This window comes from Cervus elaphus, chromosome 6 (assembly GCF_910594005.1).
Source record: "Cervus elaphus chromosome 6, mCerEla1.1, whole genome shotgun sequence".
NCBI classification, from domain to species: domain Eukaryota; kingdom Metazoa; phylum Chordata; class Mammalia; order Artiodactyla; family Cervidae; genus Cervus; species Cervus elaphus.
In genome coordinates this window covers 15,196,173-15,221,657 of record NC_057820.1, presented here as the reverse complement: position 1 = coordinate 15,221,657, position 25,485 = coordinate 15,196,173, and the positions used below count along the sequence as shown (strand labels likewise).

General features: G+C 37.0%; 1 protein-coding gene across 10 annotated transcripts in view; it reads left to right on the top strand.

The window, feature by feature from the left end:
• Positions 1 to 25,485, top strand: part of PTPN13 (protein tyrosine phosphatase non-receptor type 13) — a 210,786-nt gene that overhangs the window by 105,990 nt on the left and 79,311 nt on the right. For all 10 annotated transcript variants that reach the window (XM_043906258.1, XM_043906251.1, XM_043906249.1 and 7 more), the window contains 3 exons: positions 15,113 to 15,208; positions 16,098 to 16,191; positions 23,666 to 23,885. In XM_043906258.1, coding sequence (XP_043762193.1) covers positions 15,113 to 15,208; positions 16,098 to 16,191; positions 23,666 to 23,885 — 410 coding nt within the window. The remainder of the gene's footprint in view (positions 1 to 15,112; positions 15,209 to 16,097; positions 16,192 to 23,665; positions 23,886 to 25,485) is intronic.

Genomic DNA, 25,485 nt, shown 5'->3' with positions numbered 1-25,485 from the left:
CATCTCTGCTAAACAGACCCGGTTCAGCCACCTTATGGTCTCTCAGTATTTTAGGTAGGCAGGGGCCGTGTTTTCAATTGCTTTTTAATCCTCCACAGCATCGTCTTTCACGCACCATCTTGTGGGAGGCTTCCGTAAAGGACTGGTTCATGGAAATGAGATACAGTTAATCAAAGTCAGCTATCCAAGTGCAGCTTAGCCTGGTGATAGTACAGTGGCCTGGAATGATGCTTAGATCCATGTTTTTATTTATTTTTGTTTAGATCTCTGTTTTTTGAAATCATAGTATTTAGGTTTATCAGTTTAGAGTCAGGTAGCCTAGGCTTGAATTATTTACCCTGTTCAGCGGTTACGTGATCCTTACTTTAGCAGTGGGGCTTAATCATGCCAGGTCTTAGGTTAGACTCTGTATGTATGTGTGCACTTAATCACTCAGTTGTGTCCAACTCTTTGCAGCCACATGGACTGTAGCCCACCAGGCTCCTCTGTCCATGAGATTCTCCAGGCAAGAATACTGGAGTGGGTTTTCATTCCCTTCCCCAGGGGATCTTCCCAACCTAGGGATTGAACCCAGGTCTCCTACACTGTAGGCAGATTCTTTACTGTCTGAGCCACCAGGGAAGCCCATGTATATAAAATGGGCTTAATAAAAATAAATTAATTTGGTAATGAATATAAAGTGATTAATAAATTACATTATTATGAAATTACTATGGGAGCATAAAATGACTTTATAAATTACCAATTCTTACTATTTATAGGGGAATGCTCTTTCAAAAATACCTGATTGATGCACAAAGAACAGTGTATTGAATAGAATAAAATTGTGTTCTAGTCATATGGATAGAGGCTACTTTTAGTACAGATAGATGGAACAGAAAGCAAAATAAGTGTTTTCAATCTCATCCTCTACATTTTTGAAGATTAAAGTTTTATATATGCCCCTTGATCACTGGACCCCTGGGACATAACTGATTAAGGGGCTTTAAGGTGCTTCTAGTTCAGTGAGAGTAGTAACATAATGCAGCGTCATATTCGTTCAGTATTTTTAAAGTCAATGTCCTAGTTGAATGTTTTTAATTCATAGGTTGCCCTTAAAATACTCTGCTAAAGGTTTGTCCTGTTGCTTAAGTTTCAAGCATAGTTCTAGAGCTGAAAATACATTCCACATTGTGCTTTAATTCTCACAAACGAAGCCTTGCATTTTTTTCAACGTAGGAATTGCATATTAGTGAGGAAATTAGAATTATGGAGAAAATTATTGAACCATTAATACTATAGGTTTGTATATAATTGTACTTTTATAAGCATTAGCCAGCATTATGAGATAGTCGAGTATAACCTAGATCTAAAAATTTTCAAAATCAGGGGCTTGCCTGGTCATCCAGTGGCTAAGACTCTTGAGATCCCAATGCAGGGGCCCAGGATTCAATACCTGGTCAGAGAACTAGATCCTGCGTGCCTCAACTAAGACTCGGTGAAGTTAAGTAAATAAATATTTAAAAGCTTTCAAAGACAGAAAATGAAAACTTAGAAATTTATTTTATGCATGATTTCACTCTTTAAGTCTTAGAGTTGTGACAGCAAAAAGTAGTCACTTTGTAGCTTAAAATAAAGTCTCTCTTTTCAGAAGTTGTATTTTATGACTATTTAGTGTTACACCACAGCTAACATATGAATATGATTTAGCTTCACATTCTTATGAGCATTCCCTCATGGAGACATTTATGTAAATAACTTCTGCCCATTGTTATGGGGCGGCGGTGGGGGCGGGGGGGGGGCGTGGCGGGGAACAATCCTTCAGTGATTCAAACAGATAAAACCATGATCATCTCAGAATATAAGGAGTGAATATACACACCAATTTAGATGGCTTTCTAACATTTAAGAGGTTCAGTGGTATCTTTTCTTAACATGTGAATATTAAAATTGTTGTTGTTATTGTTCAGTAGCTAAGTCATGTCCCATTCTTTGTGACCCCATGGACTGCAGCACACCACGCTCCCCTGTCCTTCACTATCTCGTGGAGTTTGCTCAAATCCATGTCCATTGAGTTGGTGATGCTAGCTAACCATTTGCCGCCCCCTTCTGCAAGTAGTAGTTTGGATATGTGAAGTCTGAGAGAAGTGTTTTTACATTTGAACCTTGGTTGAGAGTTAAATAGTAAAAAAATCAAAACTTTGGTGAAAATATTTTTTAAAATTATAGTAAATAGTCGGTTTAACATGTTTTGTTTGAATATGTAATTTATAGGAATTTCCTATAAGCAAACCTCTGTCATGGTTTGCATGTGCATACATGTATGTGTAAGTGTAAAGAAACTCAAATAGATCAACTTGTTTTCAGATATGCATATATATCTGTAAAGATAATATATTGAGTTGGCCATAAGGTTACAACCCAAATGAAATTTTTGGTCAACCCAATATAATCTGTATAGACCCTTATTTGTTCAAAATACTAACTTGTTACCCCCCCCAAAAAAATTCTGAATTGAAAAATTTTAGGTTTATTATGAGATACAAGAAAAGGAAAAGATTTCCTTTTAAAAGTAAGATAAAATATGCTTTCAATTATTTGATGTAGGACAATTTTTATCCTGAAATCTATCTTTGGCATTAAAAGAGTTTTCAGAAGCATTTGCTCCCACAAAATATCTACCAATTTTTTCCCTAGAGTATATTTCATAACCAAATTTAAGTAAACAAAATAGAACACCTTGAAAATGTTGGTTTATTATGGAAATACTTGTACCATGTTAAATAAGCTCCATTATTATATAGTAGCCTGCAAGTAATAATAAATAATGTTTCCTTTTGACTAAAAGCATTGTTTGAAAGGAATGTTTGAAGTTTGGAATTCAAAAGCAATAACTCTTACTAGTTATTTAGTTAAGTAACTTGCTGGTTTTATGCTGTGCTGTCTTTTTGTAAAGGTAAAATAATTTATGTTGGCTGTGCAAAGTACAGATTGTTAATATGAAGAGTTTAGATAGTATACTAAGAAGAAAAAAGAGTGGAAAATAACAAATCACTTATTTAATTCTTATGAAAAGTAGGCTTCCTGGATCCCTTTTATGTGTGACAGATCAAGCAGAACAGTGGATATTATTCATATGCCCATTTTCTTGTATACCTTTCTTTCGAAACATTCCTATTTTAAAGCATTTAAAAGTTATAATACTCCGTACAGTTTTTGTGATCTTTACAATTGAAAGTTGCTACTGAGGATCAGTAATTTTAGAATTAGATGAGGTTTTAGAGCGCATGTGCTTGGGCATGTGAAGATTTAATAGCATACCCAGGATCACATAACTGGTTAATGATAAAGTTTCCATCATTATGGGAGATTGTAAATTTCCATCACAGATTTGGCATTCCAGTCTAAGGATTTCCCACTACATGTTACCTCCTAATTTTTAAAAAAGATGTATTACAGTGTCCATTGGGATAATAAATAATCAGAAGAAAAGAAATTGCTAAATTTTGGTTCATTCTTTGGGGCACATGAACATTCATGAACTGATGGAAAAGACTGTTGTCTCCTTCAACCTCAAATGGATAGCTGTTTCCTTTAGCCCAGGCCCCATCCTCTTGAAAGGAACCTGTACCTAAATCACCTCCACAGCATCTCCTCAGCTGACAAAACCAACCAGCCAACTAGCACAAGGGAGACCAGACTTTAAAATCATGGAGTGGTACTGGAAGGAATTTGGGTACCATTTTAAATATCTCATTTTAAGGTATCATCAGACCCGTTAGGTCTCTTCTTAATAACATTATATAATTTTTAATATAATAAAACAATATTTTATTATGAAATAAAGGCTCGTTTGGGTCTTCCTTCAGTAAACCATACTGGGTGAGGGGTTGAGATGGAGCTCCATTTAACCATGTAGCAGACAGAGGGGTTATTTTCCTTTTTGGGGTAGTGTTTTGATGGGGCTTTTTTATTGCAGGATCTGTAAAATGGTTATCCAGTACCTGATGAGATAGGAGAGTAAGCTATCAAAAAGCAACAGTTAGTATTAAGTGCTCTGATTTCTTTGAGAACAAAATAAAGTTAAGAACAAGAAAGATTCCAAGGAATAAATTGTAGTTGAAAGTTAAAAATTATAAATAAAAGATTATTCCTAAGATTATTAAAAATTTTCTACATTCATAAAGCCATTTCATACTGTTCATGGGGTTCTCAAGGCAAAAATACTGAAGTGGTTTGCCATTCCCTTCTCCAGCGGACCGTGTTTTGTCAGAACTCTCCACCATGACCCGTCTGTCTTGGGTGGCCCTGCAGGAGATAGTGAAGGAAAGGGAAGGCTGGCACATGGGGTCACAGAGTCAGACACAACTTAGCAACTGAACAACAACATTCATAAAGTAGTAGAGGAGAGGCAGAAAGGAACATAACAGCTTTCTCGCATAGAAACTAGTTTTACAATTTGATGTCATTCCCTATTTTTTTTTCTTTATTCTTTTCATTTCGCTCTTTCCACCTCAGCATAGGACTGTCCTGTTCTACTCTTTTCTTTCTTTGTTTCCAGGCTTTTCTTTTCCACGTCTCTCTGTTCTATCTCAAGAGCTGAGAAATCGCCTGCTTTCTAATGAGAGTTTCTGTCCCTGTGCTGTTTGTGGGGTGATTACCACACACTCCCTGTCCATAGCTCTGTGGGTTGGCAGCACATTCTGATTATGAGAGATTGACTTGGAACCGGTACTGTGAGTCTAGTATGAACAGCACTCCACGCCCTGGGTGGGGACCGTGAATAGCATTTTGCTTACAACAGTCAAAACTCCCCTGCATTCTGTGCAATACTAGAAGGAAGAGTGTAAACAACAGATATAATTAAATTCTATAAAAGTGACTGTGGATAAATAGGACTTATTTAATGAGTTTAATTGGGAATACATGTAAATCCATGGCTGATTCATATCAATGAGAAGAAGAAAAAAAATAAAAAAAAAAGTCAACCCATTGTACATCATGTCTAAGTTAAGTGTCAGCTCCTTTCAATGCTGTGTCTTCTGGTCTAGCCCAGTTTTGCTCTTTTATGACTGCTCTGTGAATGCAGCTTAAACTCTCTTGTGCAACTCGAGTATGTAAACACTCAAGTATGTGAGGCTGTTCTCATTATTGAGGCATCGTAATACTTCCTTTCCATTCATGTTCATTCCATTGCACTTGAAAGCGCATGTATTTTTATAGTTACATTTCAGAAAAGGAAGAGGGTGGATTCATAAATGTTACAGTTCATCGTATTGGATGCTACTGGTGACACTTTATAGGCTTCCCTGGTGGCTCAGATGGTAAAGAATCCGTCTACAGTGCGGGAGACCTGAGTTTGATCCCTGGGTTAGGAAGATCTAGAGGAGGGCATGGCAACCCATTCCAGTACTCTCGGCCTGGAGAATCCCCATGGACAGAGGAGCCTGGTGGGCTGCAGTCCATGGGGTCACAAAGAGTTGGACACAACTGAGTGACTAAGTACAATGACATTTTATGGAGAGAAATGCTTTCAAGTTCAATTTTTCAGTTTCAGTATTTTAAATTTTTATCTTTCTTTTCTAAGAGCCTGAACTGGTAAAGATGAACTACTCAGGTTTTTATTTCCTTCACTTTATTTCCCTCTGGATAGCACCCCTCCCCTCAAAAAAAAAAAAGATTGTTATTTGAATTACTCCCTGAACTTAAATAATTTAAATAATCAGTTTCCATAGAAGTAAGTATGAATAAACAGGAATTTTATGATATTAGTCAAATATCATATGTGTTTAAGTATTAATGACTGAATAATTACACTGAGATACAAGTACATTTAGCATCTCTGAAGAGCACTTATAGATGGATTCAGCGACTTAGCCAGAAAAAATCAAGTGCCCACTGTGTTTCCAGGGCTGATGAAATTTATATTTTATTTATTTATTTATGGCTGCACCCCACTGCGTGTGAGATATTAGTTCCCCAACCAAGGATCGAATTTGCCATTCCTTCAGTGGAAGCACAAAGTCTTAAACACTGGACTGCAGGGAAGTCCTGAGATTTATATTTTAGACCAGCATTGTTCAGTAGAACTTCTTCAGTGTAGGAGATGTCCTACATCTACAAATTCCAGCTAAGTAGACCGGACTTGTAACTTTTACAAGTCACAGGTTACTGTTGAGCAAGTGCTTTCTAGCTAATGCAACTAAGGAAATGAATATTTTAAATTACATAGCAACATAGGGCAGCTTCAAACCATTCTCATTTAGAATTTGTCCAGTAAAAAATACCAATGTTCAATGGAGGAAAAATCGGTTTGAGAAGCATTTGAGAAGAGATACACAGTAAGTTATTCTTTAGCTTAAAAACAACAGAGAATAGACATTTGCTTTTTTGATTTATCCAAGTGGAAGAATGAAATTGCATTTTTAAACACTAAGGAAAGTTAAAAATGAAACCAAAACAAGTTTTCCAATGTCTATATTCATAGTAACATAATACTGATTTTGGAGTCCACAGAAATCCCTGGCTACTTTATCAGAAATTAGAGATATAATTTAAATCTAACTCATACTTAGTTAACATAGACCCAGTTTGGCTTTGATATAGAAACCTTCTGAAAAGTATGGACTGATATGTATTAAGGGAGGTTTAAAATAGATCTTACTGGTAATGAGTATCTACACAAGTTTTAAGACCCAACAGTTTGGGGGTTTTTTTGGCCACACCTTATGTCATGCGAGGTCTTAGTTCCCCAACCAGGGATCTGTGGGCTCTGAATCTTAACCACTGGGCCACTAGGAAAGTCCCAAATGCAGGGTTTTTATTTTTGTTTTTTCTTTGTTGTTGTTATTTTTGGTCACATAGCATGTGGTAAATCTTAGTACCCTGACCAAGAAGTAAACCTGCACTCCTTGCATTGGAAGCATGAAGTCTTAACCGCTACACCACCAAGACAGTCCCCCAACAGTTTTAACCTCCAAAATATTTCTTCACTTCATCCCAGTCTCTCAGTTCCTTCTATTGTCCATGGACTATAGAATTAGCTTTCTAAATTGATCTCTCAGCTATAATTTGTCCTCCCTATAATTTGTGTCCCTGCTGTGCATATTTGAATACATTTCTTCCCTGCCTCCAGCCAGTTAATAACTTTTCATCAGTTGAGCAGGATAAAATTCAAGCTCCTTAGATTATGGCATTTAAGGCTTTCCATTATCTCCATTATCATTTCTCTCCAGTCTTACCCTCTTGCATTTCCCATCTCACAAGTCGCTCCAGCAATATATGTGTTCTCTCTCCTTCCTTCCCCCGCTTCCTCCCCCAATACGTGCCATTTTAAATGATCATGATTTTATTCATGCAGCTTTCTGCCTTAAGACTTTAAGCTTTCTCTCATCTTCACACTTCAGGATGATGGCCTGTATTTTTCACTGAAATTACTTGTTTTGAGGAGCTTGTTTCTCCTCTTGTAGACACCAGAATTTTGCCCTGGTCTAATTCATAGCTATATCCTTAGTGTCCACCACTCTGCCTGACGTATAATAGATACTCAGTTAATCTAAGCTGAATATTGCAACACGGCTCTTAACACTAAATGTTTAGTGTATTCGATGGTGCTATTTCAGATACAGAGTACAATAATATTCTCTGAGTTATCCTATATAGTGAGGAGAAATCTCATCTTCGTCTCCTGTTTTGTCCAGCTCTAAGAGAAAAATCACAAGTCACAGCCTGACCAATCAACAGCAAATGCAATCATTTTCTTTAGAGCTCTGTGCTGTTTGAAAGCTTTAGAGGGGGCAGTTGAAGTCATGACAACAAAGGATGCTAGAGGATGCTAGAAGAGTGGTATAGCTGGCCTAGATTTGTGGCTACAATGTTATACAAAACCCTTGTAGAGGAACTGTTCACTCTTCTAGCAATCCTACTCTGCACAGATGTTCCATCTATAAAGTCATTTATATTTCACAGAATACTCCTCTCTTACCTTCCTTGTTTATACATATATATATATATTCATACTTAGATGAGTTCCGTTCCTCCTTGTTAAAAATTTTATTGATCATGTCTAGCTCTCAAAGAATTTTAGGATATGTTATCTTCTTGTATCATGCAGTGTGATGTAATATAGAATACACTGGACTCTATTGATCATAAAAAAGGTACAATCTCTAATCTCCAGAAGTTAACCCTCTAAAAAGAAAGCATAGAGAAAAACACTTGGCACGTGAATACAGAGTGTTCTTACTTTTGTTTGTCTGCTTATTTGAATATTGAAATATTTTATTTGTTAGGAACCATAGCTATAAAAATGAAGGGGTTTAATTTTTTTTCCCCCCAACATTTCTAGCGACAAAACCAGCCATCTTAGTGCATTTCTGTTTGAAACTTTTTTGTGTAATTTGGGCCATGTATTAAAGGAGGTAAAGAAATGCCAGGTTTTGCTTATTTAATTCCTGATGTTGCAACTGCCTGAGTCTCAATTTCTTGGTGTTACGTGTCTGAGCTTGAATCTGTGTCACTTGTAAATGGTGCCTTTCGATTACACTTTGTGCTGGCTTCGGTTCATTTTAATGTGAAGATTGTAGATTTTAGTGTTTCATCTAAAACAGCTTTGCATAAGCACTGTGTATCATGCAAGTCTTCCTAACCCTGTGTCACAACTTTGTATGTTTAAAGTGTTAAGTGTGTTAAGAGCTGGTGGAAATTGTGGCTTTTAAGTGTCAAGAATTTATGATAGAATGCTAACCTACTGAAAAGCTGCCTTTTAAAGTTGCTATGTAAAAGTGGAGTCAGTGCTCTATTAGAGTTGGAGTTTAGAGAATCCAGATTAAAGGATAGTAAAATATCTGTCAGATTTCTATACGTTGTAATCTGGCAAAAACATGGTATACTCTTAATTATGGTAAATTAATACTAGAAATACTAGAAATAAAAAGATATTGTCAGAGAATATATGATGATAGAATCTCTATAACTAGACTTTTATCCAGATTTTTTTTAATTGAAATATAATTGCTTTACAATGTTGTATTAGTTTCTCCTGGACAAAGATGTAAATCAGCCATATGTATAAATATATCTCCTCCCTCTTGGACATTCCTCCCACCTCCATCCCACCCCTGTAAGTAATCACAGAGCACCAAGGTGAATGTCCTGTGCTTTATAGCAGGTTCCCACTAGCTATCTATTTTACACATCAATTCAGTTCAGTCACTCAGTCGTGTCCGACTCTTTGCGACCCCATGGACTGTAGCCTACCAGATTCCTCCATCCATAGGATTTTCCAGGCAATAGTACTGGAGTGGGTTGCCATTTCCTTCTCCAGGGGATCTTCCCAACCCAGGGATCGAACCCGGGTCTCCCACATTGTAGACAGACGCTTTACCATCCAAGCCACCAGGGAAGTCCTGTATATGCTCAGTCCTAATCTCCCAATTCACCCCACCCTCCCTTTCCTGCCCCCACATCCACATGTCTGTTCTCTACATTAATTCTTTGAGCCATTCTTCTGCAGTCCCTATTTTTCTCATCCTCGCACCGCTATTCAACAAATTGCTTTCTGGAGACACTGTATTCCTCTGTGTTTATGTACCTACATTACACACACGCACACACACACACATGCGCACACGCACGCACACACACACAGGCGCACGCACGCACACACACACATGCACACACTGAATTTGGTGCTGCCTTTTTGGTGACATGTATCCAGGCTAATTTTATTCTCCCATTTTTTTTTCCTTTGCACTCATTATTATTTCTACATTAAGATTCTTAATTCCAACTTCAAATTCCGTGTCTAAAAACTATCCTTGTAGGAAGTCAAAGAGACAGAAATCATGTAGTGAAATGAGGAATAATCATGATCCTAAAGGAATTCTAGTACACTGATTTCTACAATGTAGATTTCATTTAAATATTTACTAGCTGAGAAGTTTGCAAACCAAAAATTAGATACTGAATCTAATTTTACCGTACAAGTCAAATAAATTCAGTTCTCTCGTTGTAATGGAGACAGCTTAAAATTTTGCTGTTACAGTTTTAGCACTGCTATGAAAGTAGCTACATGTGTATTTTATAAAATGGGTATTTGAATATTCTTAACAGGTTCATTGCACATGACTTCAGAATTTTAGCATTCAGAAAACTTTGTAATGATCTATAAATACTTAGGAGCATCTCTCTTTTTTTTTTTTTTAAAGAATTCTAAAACTTTCTAATTGAAATAACAATTATTAGATTTTGTTGATGCTGGGAGATAGGCACATATGAAGACTTACTGTATACTCTTTGTTTTCATGTCTGTTAAGTTTTCATAATAAAAAGTTGTGTTTGTTTGTTTTTTTTAATCACTTGGTTAATACCACATTCCTTGGATCTGGACCAAACCTAAATGCTAATATTATACATCTAAGTGTAGACAGAAAACATATCTGTGTTGTTTGGATCCTCTGAAAAGAAGTTATTAATAATGTTAGGTTCTTGTGGGAAATTAGAGATTACCCTTCTTTTGCTGACTAGATCAGAGGAATAAAGCCTGTATCTGTCTATTTAGTATCTTCCAGTATTAGTCGCTCAGTCGTGTCCGACTCTTTGCGACCCCATCAACTGTAGCCCGCCAGGTTCCTCTGTCCATGGAATTCTCCAGGCAAGATCACTGGAGTGGGCAACATTCCCTGCTCCAGAGGATCTTCCCTTCCTGGGACTGAAGCCACTTCTCTGCAGGCAGAGTCTTTACCGTCTGAGCCACCAGGAGAGCCCAGAGTTAGTGTCTACTGGGTGCTTCTTGTGTAGGCCATCAGAAAGTCAAGAAGTGTTTCTTTCCAGATGATCTGGAAAATATGCCACTCCATATGCACCAATGCAGATGATCTTGGTAAAGGAGATCTAATTTATTAATAATTTATGAAACTGTTACATTTACTGTTCAGAAATGGAAAGCTTATAAGGCTAACCTTTCTCATAAGCACAACTGAGTAGTAAATTTTGACTGAAAACTGAAATCTGATTATAGCCTTCTTATAAGCATGACTGAGTAATAAATGTTGCCTGGGAACTTTAATATCGTTAGATCTGCCATGCCGTTGCATGAAAGGAACATGGCTAACAACATTTTTTTTTTAAAGGTACATTCCAGAATACAAGAAGCTCACAAAAGATCCCTACCACTTAATTAACATAGATGCACCACTCCTGTCCTGTTTTGTTTTGTTTTTTAATCTGAGTTTAATGTTTTTTTGTAATTTATTTTTTTAACTGGAGGAAATTTGCTTTACAAGGTTGTTGATTTCTTCCATACAACAATGCAAATCAGTCATAATTATATATGTATGCCCTCCCTCTTGAGCCTCTTTCCTTTCCCACCATCCCACCCCTCTAGGTCATCACACCCCTCTTGACTTAGAAGAGGAAAAGACAGGTCTTCCTACCCTCAGTTGTCCTGCCAAGCTAGTCATCCAGTTCATGTTTCTGGAGTGCTTGAGCCCAGTTACTCTGAAGTGGTAAATCATCGTAAGGCCATGTCCTCCCTCCCCCAGGTGTGGTACTGAGAACCTTTAAAGACCAACAGTTCATCTAGGGAAGATGATTTACTGTTATATTTTTAAGAGGGTTTGTCAAAGTTACATTAATTTGTCTTACAGAGGAACCCAAGGGTTGCAAACAGTTTGCTAGTGTTGTCAATAAAGGAAACAGGAAACAAAATATAGGCAAGCTGAAAACAGGGAATACGGACCTGTGAAATAATGTAAGAACAATTATAAAGCACCACCAAAGAATAGAAATTGAAATTAAAATTTACTCTCTTACAGCCACTTTGCAGAAATAGTTATGAAAGAGTAAATTCATTTAATGAAATTGTTGTTGCATAGCATAGATTCAGGTGACTGAGGTTCTTTCTCTACTCTGTCTACTGAATAGGTTTATTGTAACTTTCTACTTTTCTTTGTGAGATAAAACTATATTGCCTCCATCCATTTGGGTCTTCTCTTTGGCCTTGTTGGTTTTACTGTCCTATACAGTACAATGCCAGGTTTGGCATTTGGTCAAGTTACCTTGGGAAAATCCCTCAAAACTTTTCCATGGAAGTTCTGTACAACAAAAGAAAAAGTTCTTTGGTGCTTCTTGAAAATAGTGGTTCTTCTTACATAATCATTTAACTATGTTCATTAAATTTAAGTAGTATTAAATAAAGCTATTATTTGACATCTTCTATAATCCTTTCAAATCATGTTCATCTTATACCAGAGGAATTTGTTTTTGTTTTTGTTTTTTTACCATGTCACTTCCTGTGGTAGCATGGAATTCTTTAAGTGCTGGTCAGTATTTGTATTTTCAATTCCAAAGCTCTTTTAATAGTTTTATTTGACACTTACATTCACTGTATACAAAGCTGGACAAAGTAGGAGTCACCCATATTATACCTGCCTCTCTGGGTAAACATTGTTGTAAGAACAATACACAATATCCTCTCCATCAAATCCATGGCCATTTATCCTCCTACTCCTCCCCGCATGACGTCTACCCTTTGCCTCAGCATGACCTCCCAATTTTTCCAGCCCATCATTTCCATCCTGGTTCTACAAGCCTGCTTTCTGTGGTGCCATTTAATTGTTTCATTCATTCATCTCTTTTTCTTTTTAATAAGCTCTCTTAAAATACCTTCTAGCACAAGGGAATAATTCATTTTGTGAAATACCTGCCCTCAAGTTTACAACCCTCTAGTGAAAAAGAAGCCCTCACATACATTGATCACCTGTTACCTTGCATCCCACACCACTCCTCGGGTATTTCCCATGGTCTGCTTTCTCTAGTGCCTAGAAAAAGCCACACAAGCATTCTGATTGGCTTCAGTAAAATTCATGCATTCTAGCCTCATCTAAACTCTCACTGCTACGTAAAAGCTCTCATGTGTATTTGCTGACTCTTGTCACATTCTTCACAGCAGAATTTCTTGTCTTCTTGGGAAGTGGTTTACTTTCCTTGCCAGGAGTAAGGCATGTTTCTAATACAGGTTTCTTAGGAGTCCCTCTGGTTTTTTGCTCTTTTCTTTGTTTCCTTCCTCCTACATTAGCCATCTTATGTATGTTGGGTCTTTTCCCATCTCCTGTTTTTCCTTCACATTTTTCCATCTGTATTCCCCACCATCATTTGCAGTCTCCTCCAACCTACAGGCTTATTATCCCCTGCTTAAAAACACTCTCAAACATTTCTCACTGCCAAAAAGACCCTAATAACTCATTTAGTCTCATTTACTTTATTTTTGTTTAAATCTTTTTCCTTTCTCAAACCTTCGAACTTCTTGAAAGAATAGTGTTACTCATTTTCTCAATTTCCTGCCTTCCAGCCTGATTTGGCCTCTCACCTGTCTGTGCAATGGGAATAGTCCTCTTTAAAGATCATCAGTGACCTTTGTGTATCGCTTATATTCTTCTGTTCATTCATTTATTCATATCCACTCAGAAAATATTTATTTTGTGTTTGCTATGCATCAGACACAGTCCTTTTTGCCTAAGTTTGTGATTTAGGTCGAGGAAAACAAGCAGGTAGGGAAAGACCTATAAAGCAGTGAAGAGTCACAATTATTACACATAAGGTGATATGAAAGTATCAGAAGCGGTGTGTAACTCAGTCTTCAGGTGGTCATGAAAGCTTTTGTGAACAGAAAAGGTGTTTTTCCTTTCAGTCTTCTCTTAAAGGAAAAAGAAAAAGTATTCCACAAAAAAGAGGAGAAACAGCATTCTAGCAGGAAGAGTATGTGAGGAAGGAATTTCAAAGTTTATATGCTTTTGGTTATTTGTAAATTCAGTAGCAAGAGTGGAAAATTTGGAGAACTGGATGGTGATGATGCCCTGAAACAAGGGTTCTCCCTGGATTGAGTTTTTCAAGTTCTCTGTCAATGTTTGTGTGCCCGTGTGTTTTAGGGCTGCAGGAGGAGAGAGGTCTATGCTTTTCATCTGATTCTAAGTCAGAACCTATATCTTCACAGCGTGTAGAGCTATTGCTATAAATGTAGTCGTGGATCAACTTAGAAAGGCTGTGAATGCTAAGGAGACACTAAACTATATCTTAAAAACTCTAGTCTGAAGAGGTTTAAGAAATACAGCAATGTGCTCAGATTTTTGTTTCTGGAAAGTTCACCCTCTCTAATGTGCGTTATAATATGAGACAAGCAAGACTGCAGAAAGGGGAATCTAGGACAGTTAAGCAATCCAGGCATGAGACTTATCTTCGAATTATCATCTGTGGTAGTGATCATAGAAGTGTGAAGATGAGGGGCTGAGGCAGAAACATTGAGAAGGTAGAATTCAGATTTCAGTGGAGTTCTTCCCCCCTCATACAGAGCACATACTGCACAGACCCCCGCCCACTCCCCGTGCTTACTCATCCCATTCTGGTGGAACTAAATGTCCCATCTTGAGTATTTTGTATTTCTACATTTTTTTAAAAAACAACTTTATATTGTATTGGTGTATAGCCAATTAGCAATGGAGATTAACAGTGTTGTGAAAGTTTCAGGTGGACAGCAAAGGGACTCAGCCTTACATTTATATGAATCCATTCTCCCCCGGTCTCTCCTCCCATCCAGGCTACGTACCATTGAGCAGAGTTCCTTGTGCTACACAGTATGTCCTTGTTGATTATCCATTTTAAATACAGCAGCGTTGTACTTCTGCATTTTAAATTATTTGAGCGTGGGGCTGTGTCTCTGGATTTTTCTGTCCCTCATAGCACCTGAAACAGAGAATGATGTTTATATAGCATCTGCTCTATTCTAAGAGCTTTGCATATGAGTTCAGTTAATGCTACAATAACCTTAGGAGCTGCGCATTTCTCTTATACCCAATTGAAGAAGAGTCACAGGAAAGTTAAATACCGTCCCCAAATCATGCACTTGGTGAGTAGTAGACCTGAGATTCAAACCCAGGCAGTCTGGCTTCAGAGTCCAGGCCCCTAACCAGGATGCCAAACCACTTCAAAATTGTAGTCACATTTTTAAATGACTGTCCATGACTAGTAAATTTAAAGCAACAGATGTTCTGGTCTCACAAGAGTAAATGTAGTGCTTTATATGATGTGGAACAGCTAATGAGACTGCTTTCTAATGTTTTTGTTTTAATCCTTTCAGAACCAGTTCAAAGATACAAAACTTACCACAGTGATCTCTTTAGTACGTCCAGTGAAACTCCATCTATTATTTCCTCTGAATCGGATTTCAGGCAAGGTAAGAAGCATCTGAACAAGCAAAACATTCATAAGAAACCATGATTGTGCTGTTTCATTCCACTTATACCAGATACCTAGAATAGTCAAATTAAGACTGTCAGAAAGTTCTTTCGTAGATGCCGTGGCAGGGAATGGACAGTTAGTGCTTGATGGGGACAGAGTTTCAGTTTAGGAAGGTGAAAATTTTGGGAGATGTATGATGGTTGAGTGTTGCAAAACAATGTGAATGTCCTTAGTGCCAATGAGCCGTACAGTTAAATATGGTTAAAAATAGTACATTTTATATTATGTGACTTTTTCCACAATTAAAAAAAAACATTTAAAAAAGAAGCTATGATTTTTGTTCTCTTTCAGTAGTGTTCAGATACAAGGTGTGAAAAGAATAATTCTATATAAAAATTTTAAACTGCAAAAAGCTTCCAATTACTCATTTTAACACTGTTATAGGTACTTAAGGGCTTCCCTCATAGCTCAGTCAGTAAAGAATTGGCCTGCAGTGCAGGAGACCCGGGTTCAATTCCTGGATTGAAATGGCAACCCACTCCAGTATTCTTGCCTGGAGAATCCCTTGGACAGAGGAGCCTGGCAGGCTACAGTCCATGGGGTCACAAGAGTCAGACATGATTTAGTAACTAAAACCACCATAGGAGCTTAATAGCAGTTTCATCAAATAGCAGTGTAGTCATTTTCATATGAGAGGACATAATTCATTGTTTTCAAAAATAAAATGACTGCCACTAAAGAGTTTAATGACATTATATCATTAATTTGATTATATGAATATGATATGTAAAAATTATCTTAATGTGTTTTCTGAGTGCTTATGTTTTAAATAAGACTATTTCATATTTTTATGACTTGTGCTGTTCCTTTCCATTCACAATTAGTGAGAAAAAGTGAAACTTCAAAGAGATTTGAATCCAACAGTGGTCTCCCAGGTGTAGATGAAACCCCAAGTCAAGGCCAGTCACAGAGACCAAGGTATGTAATATGAAAAAATGGTAATATATTTCCAGTTGCATGTGGTTTTTTTCTTCATTAGAATCAAGGAGTATATTTTTAATTCTCTTCCCTCTGTTTTCTCCATTTTCCTTTTCTTCCCTCCTCTTTAAAGTGCTTACAAATTCAATTATGTAAAAGATGTTACAGTTGTTTGAGTTATTGGAATCTTTTAAAATTAGAATTGGCCCTGATTATTTATAGTTTGTGCTTGATTTTTTTTAATTGCCAATATGAATATAAAATAACTAACAGTAAGGAAGTTCTGAAGGTATAGCATTAAACATCTATGAGAAAATATAAACTTTGATTTCTAAAAGAATAATGCTTTTTTCAAAAGGTTACATGGGCTCAACAAGTAGGCTTTCGGTACTGTTTGTTGAATGAATAATTAGTAGGTTACTACTAAGTAACCTATCATGTGAAATCTATTATATGAAAAGTTAAGTTTTCACTACATCTTCCTGGATTAAAAGCAGCTATCTTGTACTTAAACTTATTTTTAAGCCCAGTTTGGACTGTTTAGAGTTCATTTTCATACTGAAACAGTGTACTTACAAGATGGCAGTTATTCTTGTGCTTGGGTTAGGATGGTGGTATTATAACTATGGGTTGATTTAATTTGTTTGAGGTGAAATGTGTCAACTCAGTACTGAATATATTAATGTGTGTCTTCTTCATGTGTGCACAGGTCCCTTACATGAACAGAAGCATGTTGTTAAAGTTAAGCATTAATTTGAAATTCATAATGTAATGTTAGAGAATCAGAGGTTGCTTCAGAATTTACTACCAAACTATAGTAATACTTTTAAATTTCGTATCTCAGTTTATTTGATTTAGGTACCATTATATACAAAAGGATCATTTGGGAATTAACAAAAACCTGCCCGTTAGCTGATTAATTCTGGCAGGCAAATGTTTCATACCCAAACTATTAATAGTCCAGGTAACCCTACCCATGTGATTAAAACAGACAGTTTAATCAGGGTTAACACTCCAAGTAATTACATACATTGCACTAAAATTATTCTGTAATATTCCAGTTTTTATAAAATTTATGTCTTTTTCTCATGTTCCTTTTTAAAATGTCTGTGATACTTTCTATGAGGAAAGTTCTAATCAGTATTCATTTGCCTAAAGTGATGCAATCTTTACATAATAGCACTGTATATTACTATAACCCCATTGTGGGAATAGTAATTGCAATGACCCTATTTTGGTAATTTTGATCAAAGAGGTTAGAGACAAAGATAGATCTATGCTTGATAGTAGATAGTTTTATTAAAGAAGAAAAATTGTTTGGAGATGACCAGCAATAAGAAGCAAATGTTGAGTTGCACTAAGGTCTGTGTTGAATTGAGGAAGTCACTCCTCTCTATATAGGTAATTTGGAGAAAGCTCATAGTTAATATGATGCCTTTTTAGTTTAATCAGAAGAAGGAATAGAGAGCAATGGAAGAATTGTTGGAATTATATGTTAAGATTGATTGATTTTATAGTCAGTTTGCTAGTTATTTAGAAAACATATTCCTCCAAACAAAGTTAAATCATTTTGTGAGACTTACTTCAGTTTTCTTGATAAGGTAACTCGAAAGCATGGGGATTATAAGAGAATCTTAGTTTCGACTGTTTCCAGTTTTTTATTTTTTTATTTTTTTCAGAGAAGGCAATGGCAACCCACTCCAGTACTCTTGCCTGGAAAATCCCATGGATGGAGGAGCCTGGGTAGGCTGCAGTCCATGGGGTCGCAAAAAGTCGTACTCGACTGAGCGACTTCACTTTGACTTTTCACTTTCATGCATTGGAGAAAGAAATGGCACCCCACTCCAGTGTTCTTGCCTGGAGAATCCCAGGGACGGCAGTGCCTGGTGGGCTGCCGTCTGTGGAGTCGCACAGAGTCAGACTCGACTGAAGCAACTTAGCAGCAGCAGCAGCTATTTATTTTTAGGAAACAATAACATTAAAGTGTTAGCTCATCAGATCATAATTTAGTGATAAGCTGCTTTTATTTCACACTTTAAGATGGTAAAAAAACAACTTGATGTTCATAACATCTGCACTAGATATAGGTGAAACAAAAATATTTCTTTCAAGGAGAGGTTGACTGTTATTGTTGTTTAGTCACTAACTTGTGTCCAACTCTTTGCAACCCCTTGGACTTCAGCACACCAGGCTTCCCTGTCCTTCACTGTCTCCCAGAGTTCACTTGAACTCATGTCCATAGAGTCGGTGATGCCATCCAGCCATCTCATCCTCAGTTGCCCCCTTCTCCTCCTGCCCTCAGTCTTTCTCAGCATCGGGGTCTTTTCCACTGAGTTGACTCTTCACATCAGGTGGCCAGAGTATTGGAACATGCAGCTTCCAGTGAATATTCAGGGTTGTTTTCCTGTAGGATTGAATGGTTTGCTCTCCTTGAAGTCCAAGGGACTCTCAAGAGTCTTCTCTAGTACCACAGTTCAAAAGCATCAATTTTTTGGCACTCAGCCTTCTTTATGATCCAACTCACATGACTACTGGAAAAGCCATAGCTTTGACTTTGTTGGCAAAGTGATGTCTCTGCTTTTTAATATTCTGTCTAGGTTGGTCATAGCTTTTCTTCCAAGGAGCAAGTGTCTTTTAATTTCATGGCTGCAGTCACCATCCACAGTGATTTTGGAGCCCAAGAAAATTGAATCTGTCATTGTTCCACTTTTCCCCTATCTATTTGCCATGAAGTAATGAGACAGGATGCCATGATCTTAGTTTTTGAATGTTGAATTTTAAGTCAACTTTTTCACTCTCCTCTTGGCTTTCTGCCGTTGGAATGATATCATCTGCATATCTGAGGTTGTTGATATTTCTCCCGGCCATCTTGATTCCAGATTTGTGTATTTGTTACATTTAATGTAAGATGCTAAAGTCTACTTCTTTTAGACTACCCCATCTCTTCCTGTCCAAGGAAAAACACATTAACTGAGATATTGTCTAAATTCTTTATTCAAGTGCAGAGTTTTCTGTATGTGTACAAAGTCTTCTGATAATATCTTTAACATACCAGTACACAATCAGGATGTTCTGTTTGTTCTTTAGGTCACATATTTGTGAGATCTATAAATAGTTCTGTATTTAGATATGTTGCATGCTTCTTTATAGAAATTTCCATTCCTTTATCTAGAATGAAATGGAAAAACAGATCCACACAATGTGGATTTGTATCATGGTGGGTGGGGGGAGATTAACAGGAAGTTATGAGTCAGATCCAGCAGACTGAGTAATTTTGGATTTTGAACTATCAAAAGTGTCTTTCAGTGACCAAAAAAAGACATTCAAAGCTATTTTCCGAAAAGGATCTCTAAATTTTTGTGTGTGTGTTAACTTTTGAAGTACGGTTTTACGTAGTGCTGTTCCTACTGCTTCTATGCTTATCTGTTTAATGATGTAACCTTTTTTTGTCTTGAAAGAACCTGTTTATTCATTCCTAAATCATCTAGGTTTTGTGAGTTTCTTGTTTGTTTGCATGCGTTTTGTCTATATTTTGTTCGTTTTTGTTTAGCCTCTCAAACGTTGCAGTCAGATATTGTGATGGGACACAAAAGGATGATCAATCATTTTTGTTACCTGTTTGTTGCTCTGGTAGAAAAGAATTTGAACAAGAAGGATAATATATTTAATGAGAATGAAAAGTGTGGGTTAAAATGTATAGATTCAAAGTTTTATCATTTTCCTTGACCCCCATTAAGTGAGAGTAAGCCATAAAATCATGTTCAATCATTGGCTCAATAAGTGATTATTGAATACCCACCTTGTAGTGGGTACTTCTATGTACCGGAAATGAGATTATGAACAAGACCAAAAAATTCCCTCCAGAGATTTTATAGGGCTGAATGATATCCAGTAAACCACTGAAAAAAAAGTAGGTAATGCACCATCAGAATGTGATGATACTTGGAAGAAAAATAAATCACACTAAAGAGACAGAGAGTACCAAGGGTATGATGTCCAAGTTCTAGTTTACTTAGGTAGGCTGGTCAGAGGAGGCCTCTCCCAAGGGTTAGGGTTAGGATTAGGGTTAACTATTTTGAGTATAATGGGAGTCCATTGGATGGTTGAGAGCATAGACAGCTATGATCATATTTACATTTTAATGGGGTTACTCTGATCTGTTCTTTGAAAAACAGATTGTAGAAGTAAAAGACCAGTTTGGAGGCGATTACAGTGCTCCATTTGAGATGCATACAGCACAGACTAGGTTGTTAGTGATAGAGAAGAGTTGGAAATAGATTTCTTCAAGATTATGCCCTTAAGGATTTACTGCTCATTCAGATGTTGGATTTGTAAGGAATCAAAATGACTTCAGATTATGTCCTAAGCAACCAGTGAAGATTGAGAAAAGGTTGCACGTAAGGAACAAGTATCAAGAGTTTGGTTTTAGACATCTTAGGCTAAAGATGCATGTTCACATCCAAGTAGAACACTCACCTAAGCAGGTGACTAGAATCAATTCAAGGGAGAGCCTGGAGTTATGGAAATATAAGGTAACTGAGGCCATGTGACTACATGAGACCAGGTAAGTGTGAACTGTATATGGAGACTAGAAAAATCTGGAGGTCTGAGCACTGTTGTAGTCTAACGTTGTTGTTGTTGTTGTTCAGTCACTAAGTTGTGTCTGATTCTTTGCGACCCCATGGACTGCAGCACACCAGGCCTCTGTGTCCTTTACCATCTCCCGGAGTTTGCTCAAACTGATGTCCATTGAGTCAGTGATACCATCCAACCATCTCATCCTCTGTCGCCCCCTTCTCCTCGTGCCCTCAGTCTTTCCCAGCATCAGGATCTTTTCCAATGAGTCAGCTGTTCAGATCAGGTGGCCAGTGTTTGGAACTTCAGCTTCAGCATCAGTCCTTCCAATGAATACTCAGGGTTGATTTCCTTTAGGATTGACTGGTTTGATCTCCTTGCTATCCAAGGAACTCTCAAGAGTCTTCTCCAGCAACGCAATTTGAAAGCATCAATTCTTCGGTGCTCAGTCTAACATTAAGAGATTAGAAATGAAGGAAGATCCAGAAGAAAAGACTAAGGAAGAGCCAGTGAATATTTATTTTTGGCTGTGCTGGGTCCGTGGCTGTGCAGGCTTTTCTCTGGTTGCAGCAGCGGGTTGGGCGCGGGTGGCGGCTACTCTCTGGGTGTGGTGCACAGGCTTCTCACTGCAGTAGCTTCTCTTGTTGCATAGCACAGGCTCCTGGGTGCTTGGGTTTCGGTAGTTGTGGCTCATGGGCTCAGTAGCTGTGGCACACGATATTAGGTTCCCCATAGCATGTGAGATCTTCCTGCATCAGGAATCGAACCCGTGTCTCCTGCATTGGCAGGATTCTTAACCACTGAGCCAGAAGCCTCAGAAGTCAGATGTTTAATGACTGAATAACTATGTTATATGATGCTTGGAGGTCATGTAGCATGCAAACTAAGAATTATCCTTTGGCTTTGATGACACTGAAGGCAATGTTTTCTGTGACTGGTTTTGGTGAACTGGTAAGGAGTCAAACTATGGGTCTGAGTCCAAGAGAAAGTGGAAGATGAAGTGGAGATAAAATTTAAAGGACAGTTTTGAAGAAACTTACTCTAAAAGACAGCAGAAAAATGAAATAGAATCTAAAAGGGGATATGGAACCAAAGGAGAATTTTTTTGTTTTAAGTAGAAAATAGTACAGCATGTTTGTATAACATGAATAACCTAGTGGACAAGATGGGTGATGCATGTGAGAGGGTAACTGCAGGAGCGAAGTCTCTGGATAGCGAAGGCGGTCGGAACTCCATAAAGGTTTGAGGCCTATGTGAGTATGCAGGAGATCTATCCATTGTAACAGAAAAGAGCAGAACATAGATCTGGAAAGTCTGGTGGTAGAAGGATAAGGAAGTTGTTTCCTGTTTGCTTCTTATTTCACCAAAAAAAATTTGAAGAGAAGTCATCAGTTGAGAGAGAATGAGGGAGGAAGTTTTGAAAGAACTTTGATAAAAAAAGAAAAGGAAAAAAATATGAAATAGTTCTCTAAGAAAATGAATCACCATGAAGTACTGAGTACCCAGTGAGATTAGTCAGCATGGTTCTGCAGTTTCATGAGAGTTCAGGTCGTATGCCAAGAAATTATTTTCATGGTGGGCTATACAACTTCAGCAATGTGAGGGCTAGAGGGGGTTAATAGAATTAATGTGTAACAGGTATAGAAAATTTAACATCTTATGGAAAACCTCTAACTTTTCGGCCTATCCAGTACTAACTGGTTTTATGACAGAAGTGGAATGACATCTTTCAGATGAATTACTGAAGACTGTAGTGTACCCTGAACCATAATACTTGTAATACCAATACGTGGTAAAGCAGTGTGGTCTAGAAGATAAACATGTCTAATTTCAGATCATAAACTAATCCATTAGTTAACATGACATTAAAAGCGTAAACTCTTAAGTCAAGATTTCTAAAGCATTAATATATCACATTTATAGGAAGTAAAAAATTTTAAAAAGTGAGAGTTTTAACAGAGAGGAAGTGGTCAAGTCAGTGAACTAAAATTCCTGGTAGAGTTAATGAATGGTTTGATGGAGAGTATTAGAGGAAGTGACCTAGAAAAAAAATAAGGAGATTAGATATAGAGGGTTTTGGAAGATAGAAATAGAACATTCTAGAGGCTGCACACTTATTGTGACTTGTCATGGGAGCAGAATTCTGGCTGAGATGGAGGAAGCCAGGGTGTTGGACGTCTCCCCAGTCTCTGTAACACCACCATGAATGATGACCGCAGTGGTGTTAGAGAAGACCACTGCGTCAGGCACTTACATCTGTAATGCATAGAGAAGAGTTAGCCAACAGAACCAAGTCGAGAGCAAAGCAGATCAGTGAATGGTTTGATTTCATAGCTCATATTTCAAGGAAAGGGAAAAGACGTGGGTTTGATGCCTGGGTCGGGAAGATCCACTGGAGAAGGAGATGGCAGCCCAATCCAGTATTCTTGCCTGGAAAACCCCACAGACAGAAGAGCCTGGTGGGCAACAGTCAGAGCCGGATACAACTGAGCAGCTAACACTTTCAATTCAAGGAAGCTGGGGGCTCTTGGGGCAGCAGTCAGTAATGATCTGGAAGCTGAAATAAAAATCCGAGGAAATCTCTGTCTCATATCCAGGCCCACTGGTGCAGGATTATGAGCCTAAAACAGCCCCCATCTGAGATAGCCACAGCGGGAACGGTTTCAGACATTGAGCTGTTCAGAGAAGAGGTAGAGGATATAGATCTACCCACTGAAAATGAGACACCACAGTATACTAATACATTAAAAATAGGACTGAGGTGTTACTGCAAAGGTTTTTTGAAATGAAGAGATAAAATTTGTCTAAGTTCTTGATACCTTGCTTAACATGATTTTTTTTCTTGGTTAGACTTAGTATGTTTTTTTCTCAATCCACTTTTCTCTTTTCTATATGGCAGACAATATGAAACACCCCTTGAAGGCAACTTAATTAATCAAGAGATCATGCTAAAACGGCAAGAAGAAGAAATGATACAGCTGCAAGCCAGAATGGCCCTTAGACAGTCTCGGTTGAGCCTGTATCCAGGGGACACTATCAAAGCTTCCATGCTTGATATCACCAGGGATCCCTTAAGAGAAATAGCCCTAGAAACAGCCATGACCCAAAGAAAACTGAGAGTAAGTTGATTCTCAGGTTACTGCATCTAAACTTGGTCTTATAGGGAAATGTTATGCAAAGTACTTTAAAAAATTGTATAATTCTGAAATCTCATATTTAAGTTTCCATTGATGTTAAGTATCTTATTGGTTGACATTAAAATATTTAGCTCTTTTCATGGTTTCATTTTTACAATAACATGAGATGGATTTACAGTATCTTAACTGTATATTTTTAAAAGTACATTTGTAATCCTTAAGTCAACTGACTTTATTCAGTATTATGGTGGATTACTTTTTAATATTTATTATCCCACAAACCAATAAGATCAGAGATTGAGAGTTCAAGGTTGGTTCAGAAGCTCAAGAATTCTGTCAAGTACATTCCATCTTTCTGCTCTGCCATTCTCAGAATTTCAACAGTAATTCTCTTTATAGTTAAAAGATGACTGCATTAGCTTCAAGTATCATATCCTTATATTACAGTATTCAAAGATAAGAAAGAACAAATCTTGTTATCTGTGGGGGAGTGTTCTTTTATGTGTTTAGTTGGTTTATTTTTCTTTCATCATATGTCCTCTGTATTTTTAAAAACATAAGCTCAAAATGAACATAGTCTTTTCTCATATAAAATATCATAAACATTTTACAACTTTTATAATATTATTGTTAAGGGCTATGAGGTACTCTATTATGTGAACTTACCATGTACCATAATTTATTTAATCATTTTCCAGATACTGAACATTTAAAATTAAAATCCTCTAATTTGTAGTTATTATACATCCTGATAACTAAATCTTTGCAGTTAGCTTCCTCCAAGTAGAATAGCCAAGTCAAAGGCAAATACCTTTTTAGACATTTTATACATATTGTCAAATTGCCCTTTAAAAACTTCTTCCAATTTATGTTTCCTCTGATCGTGCCTGTTTCACCATATTCTTACTGACTCTCATAGTATCATTCTTTTTTTTAATCATCACCAATTTGATAGATGAAGCAATATCTCATTTGTACTGTTGCTTTACAAATAATTCTTCAAAAGCAAAGTAAATAATAGTAAAAGTGATAAAATCTAAAGTGATTTTTTTTTTTCTCTCTAGTCCTATGCTAAGAAAGTATATTATCCTATTCCATTTTGGGTTTTGTTGCTTATTTCAAACAGTCTTCTTAAAAGCAAATTTGTATACCATGAAATTGACAGAATTCAGATTTTTCCTCCTAGTTTTCTAAGAAGAAGAGTGTTGCATGGTGAAAATTACACTGAACTACAAATTAAGAGACTTGGATTCAATTTCTAATATGATATCTTTATGCATATTTTAAAACTGTTTTGTGTCTCACTATGCCAGTTTTTAAAATGTGGAATTGAGTTGTAATTCATAAGACAGATTCCAGTTTTAAAGTTATTAGATTTCAATAAAATATAACTCAAATTTATTTTAAGCCAAGAGAAAGAAATTCCATAAGACTTCAATTTATCATTATAACCAATAAATTTGTCAAAATTAATCAGCAGTCAGGATAGCATGGGTTACCAATATTTAAAGGCACACATAAGGCATAAGGGGCACACATATATACACATCTTTTTCCTAAATCATAGTTTCAGAGAACTAAT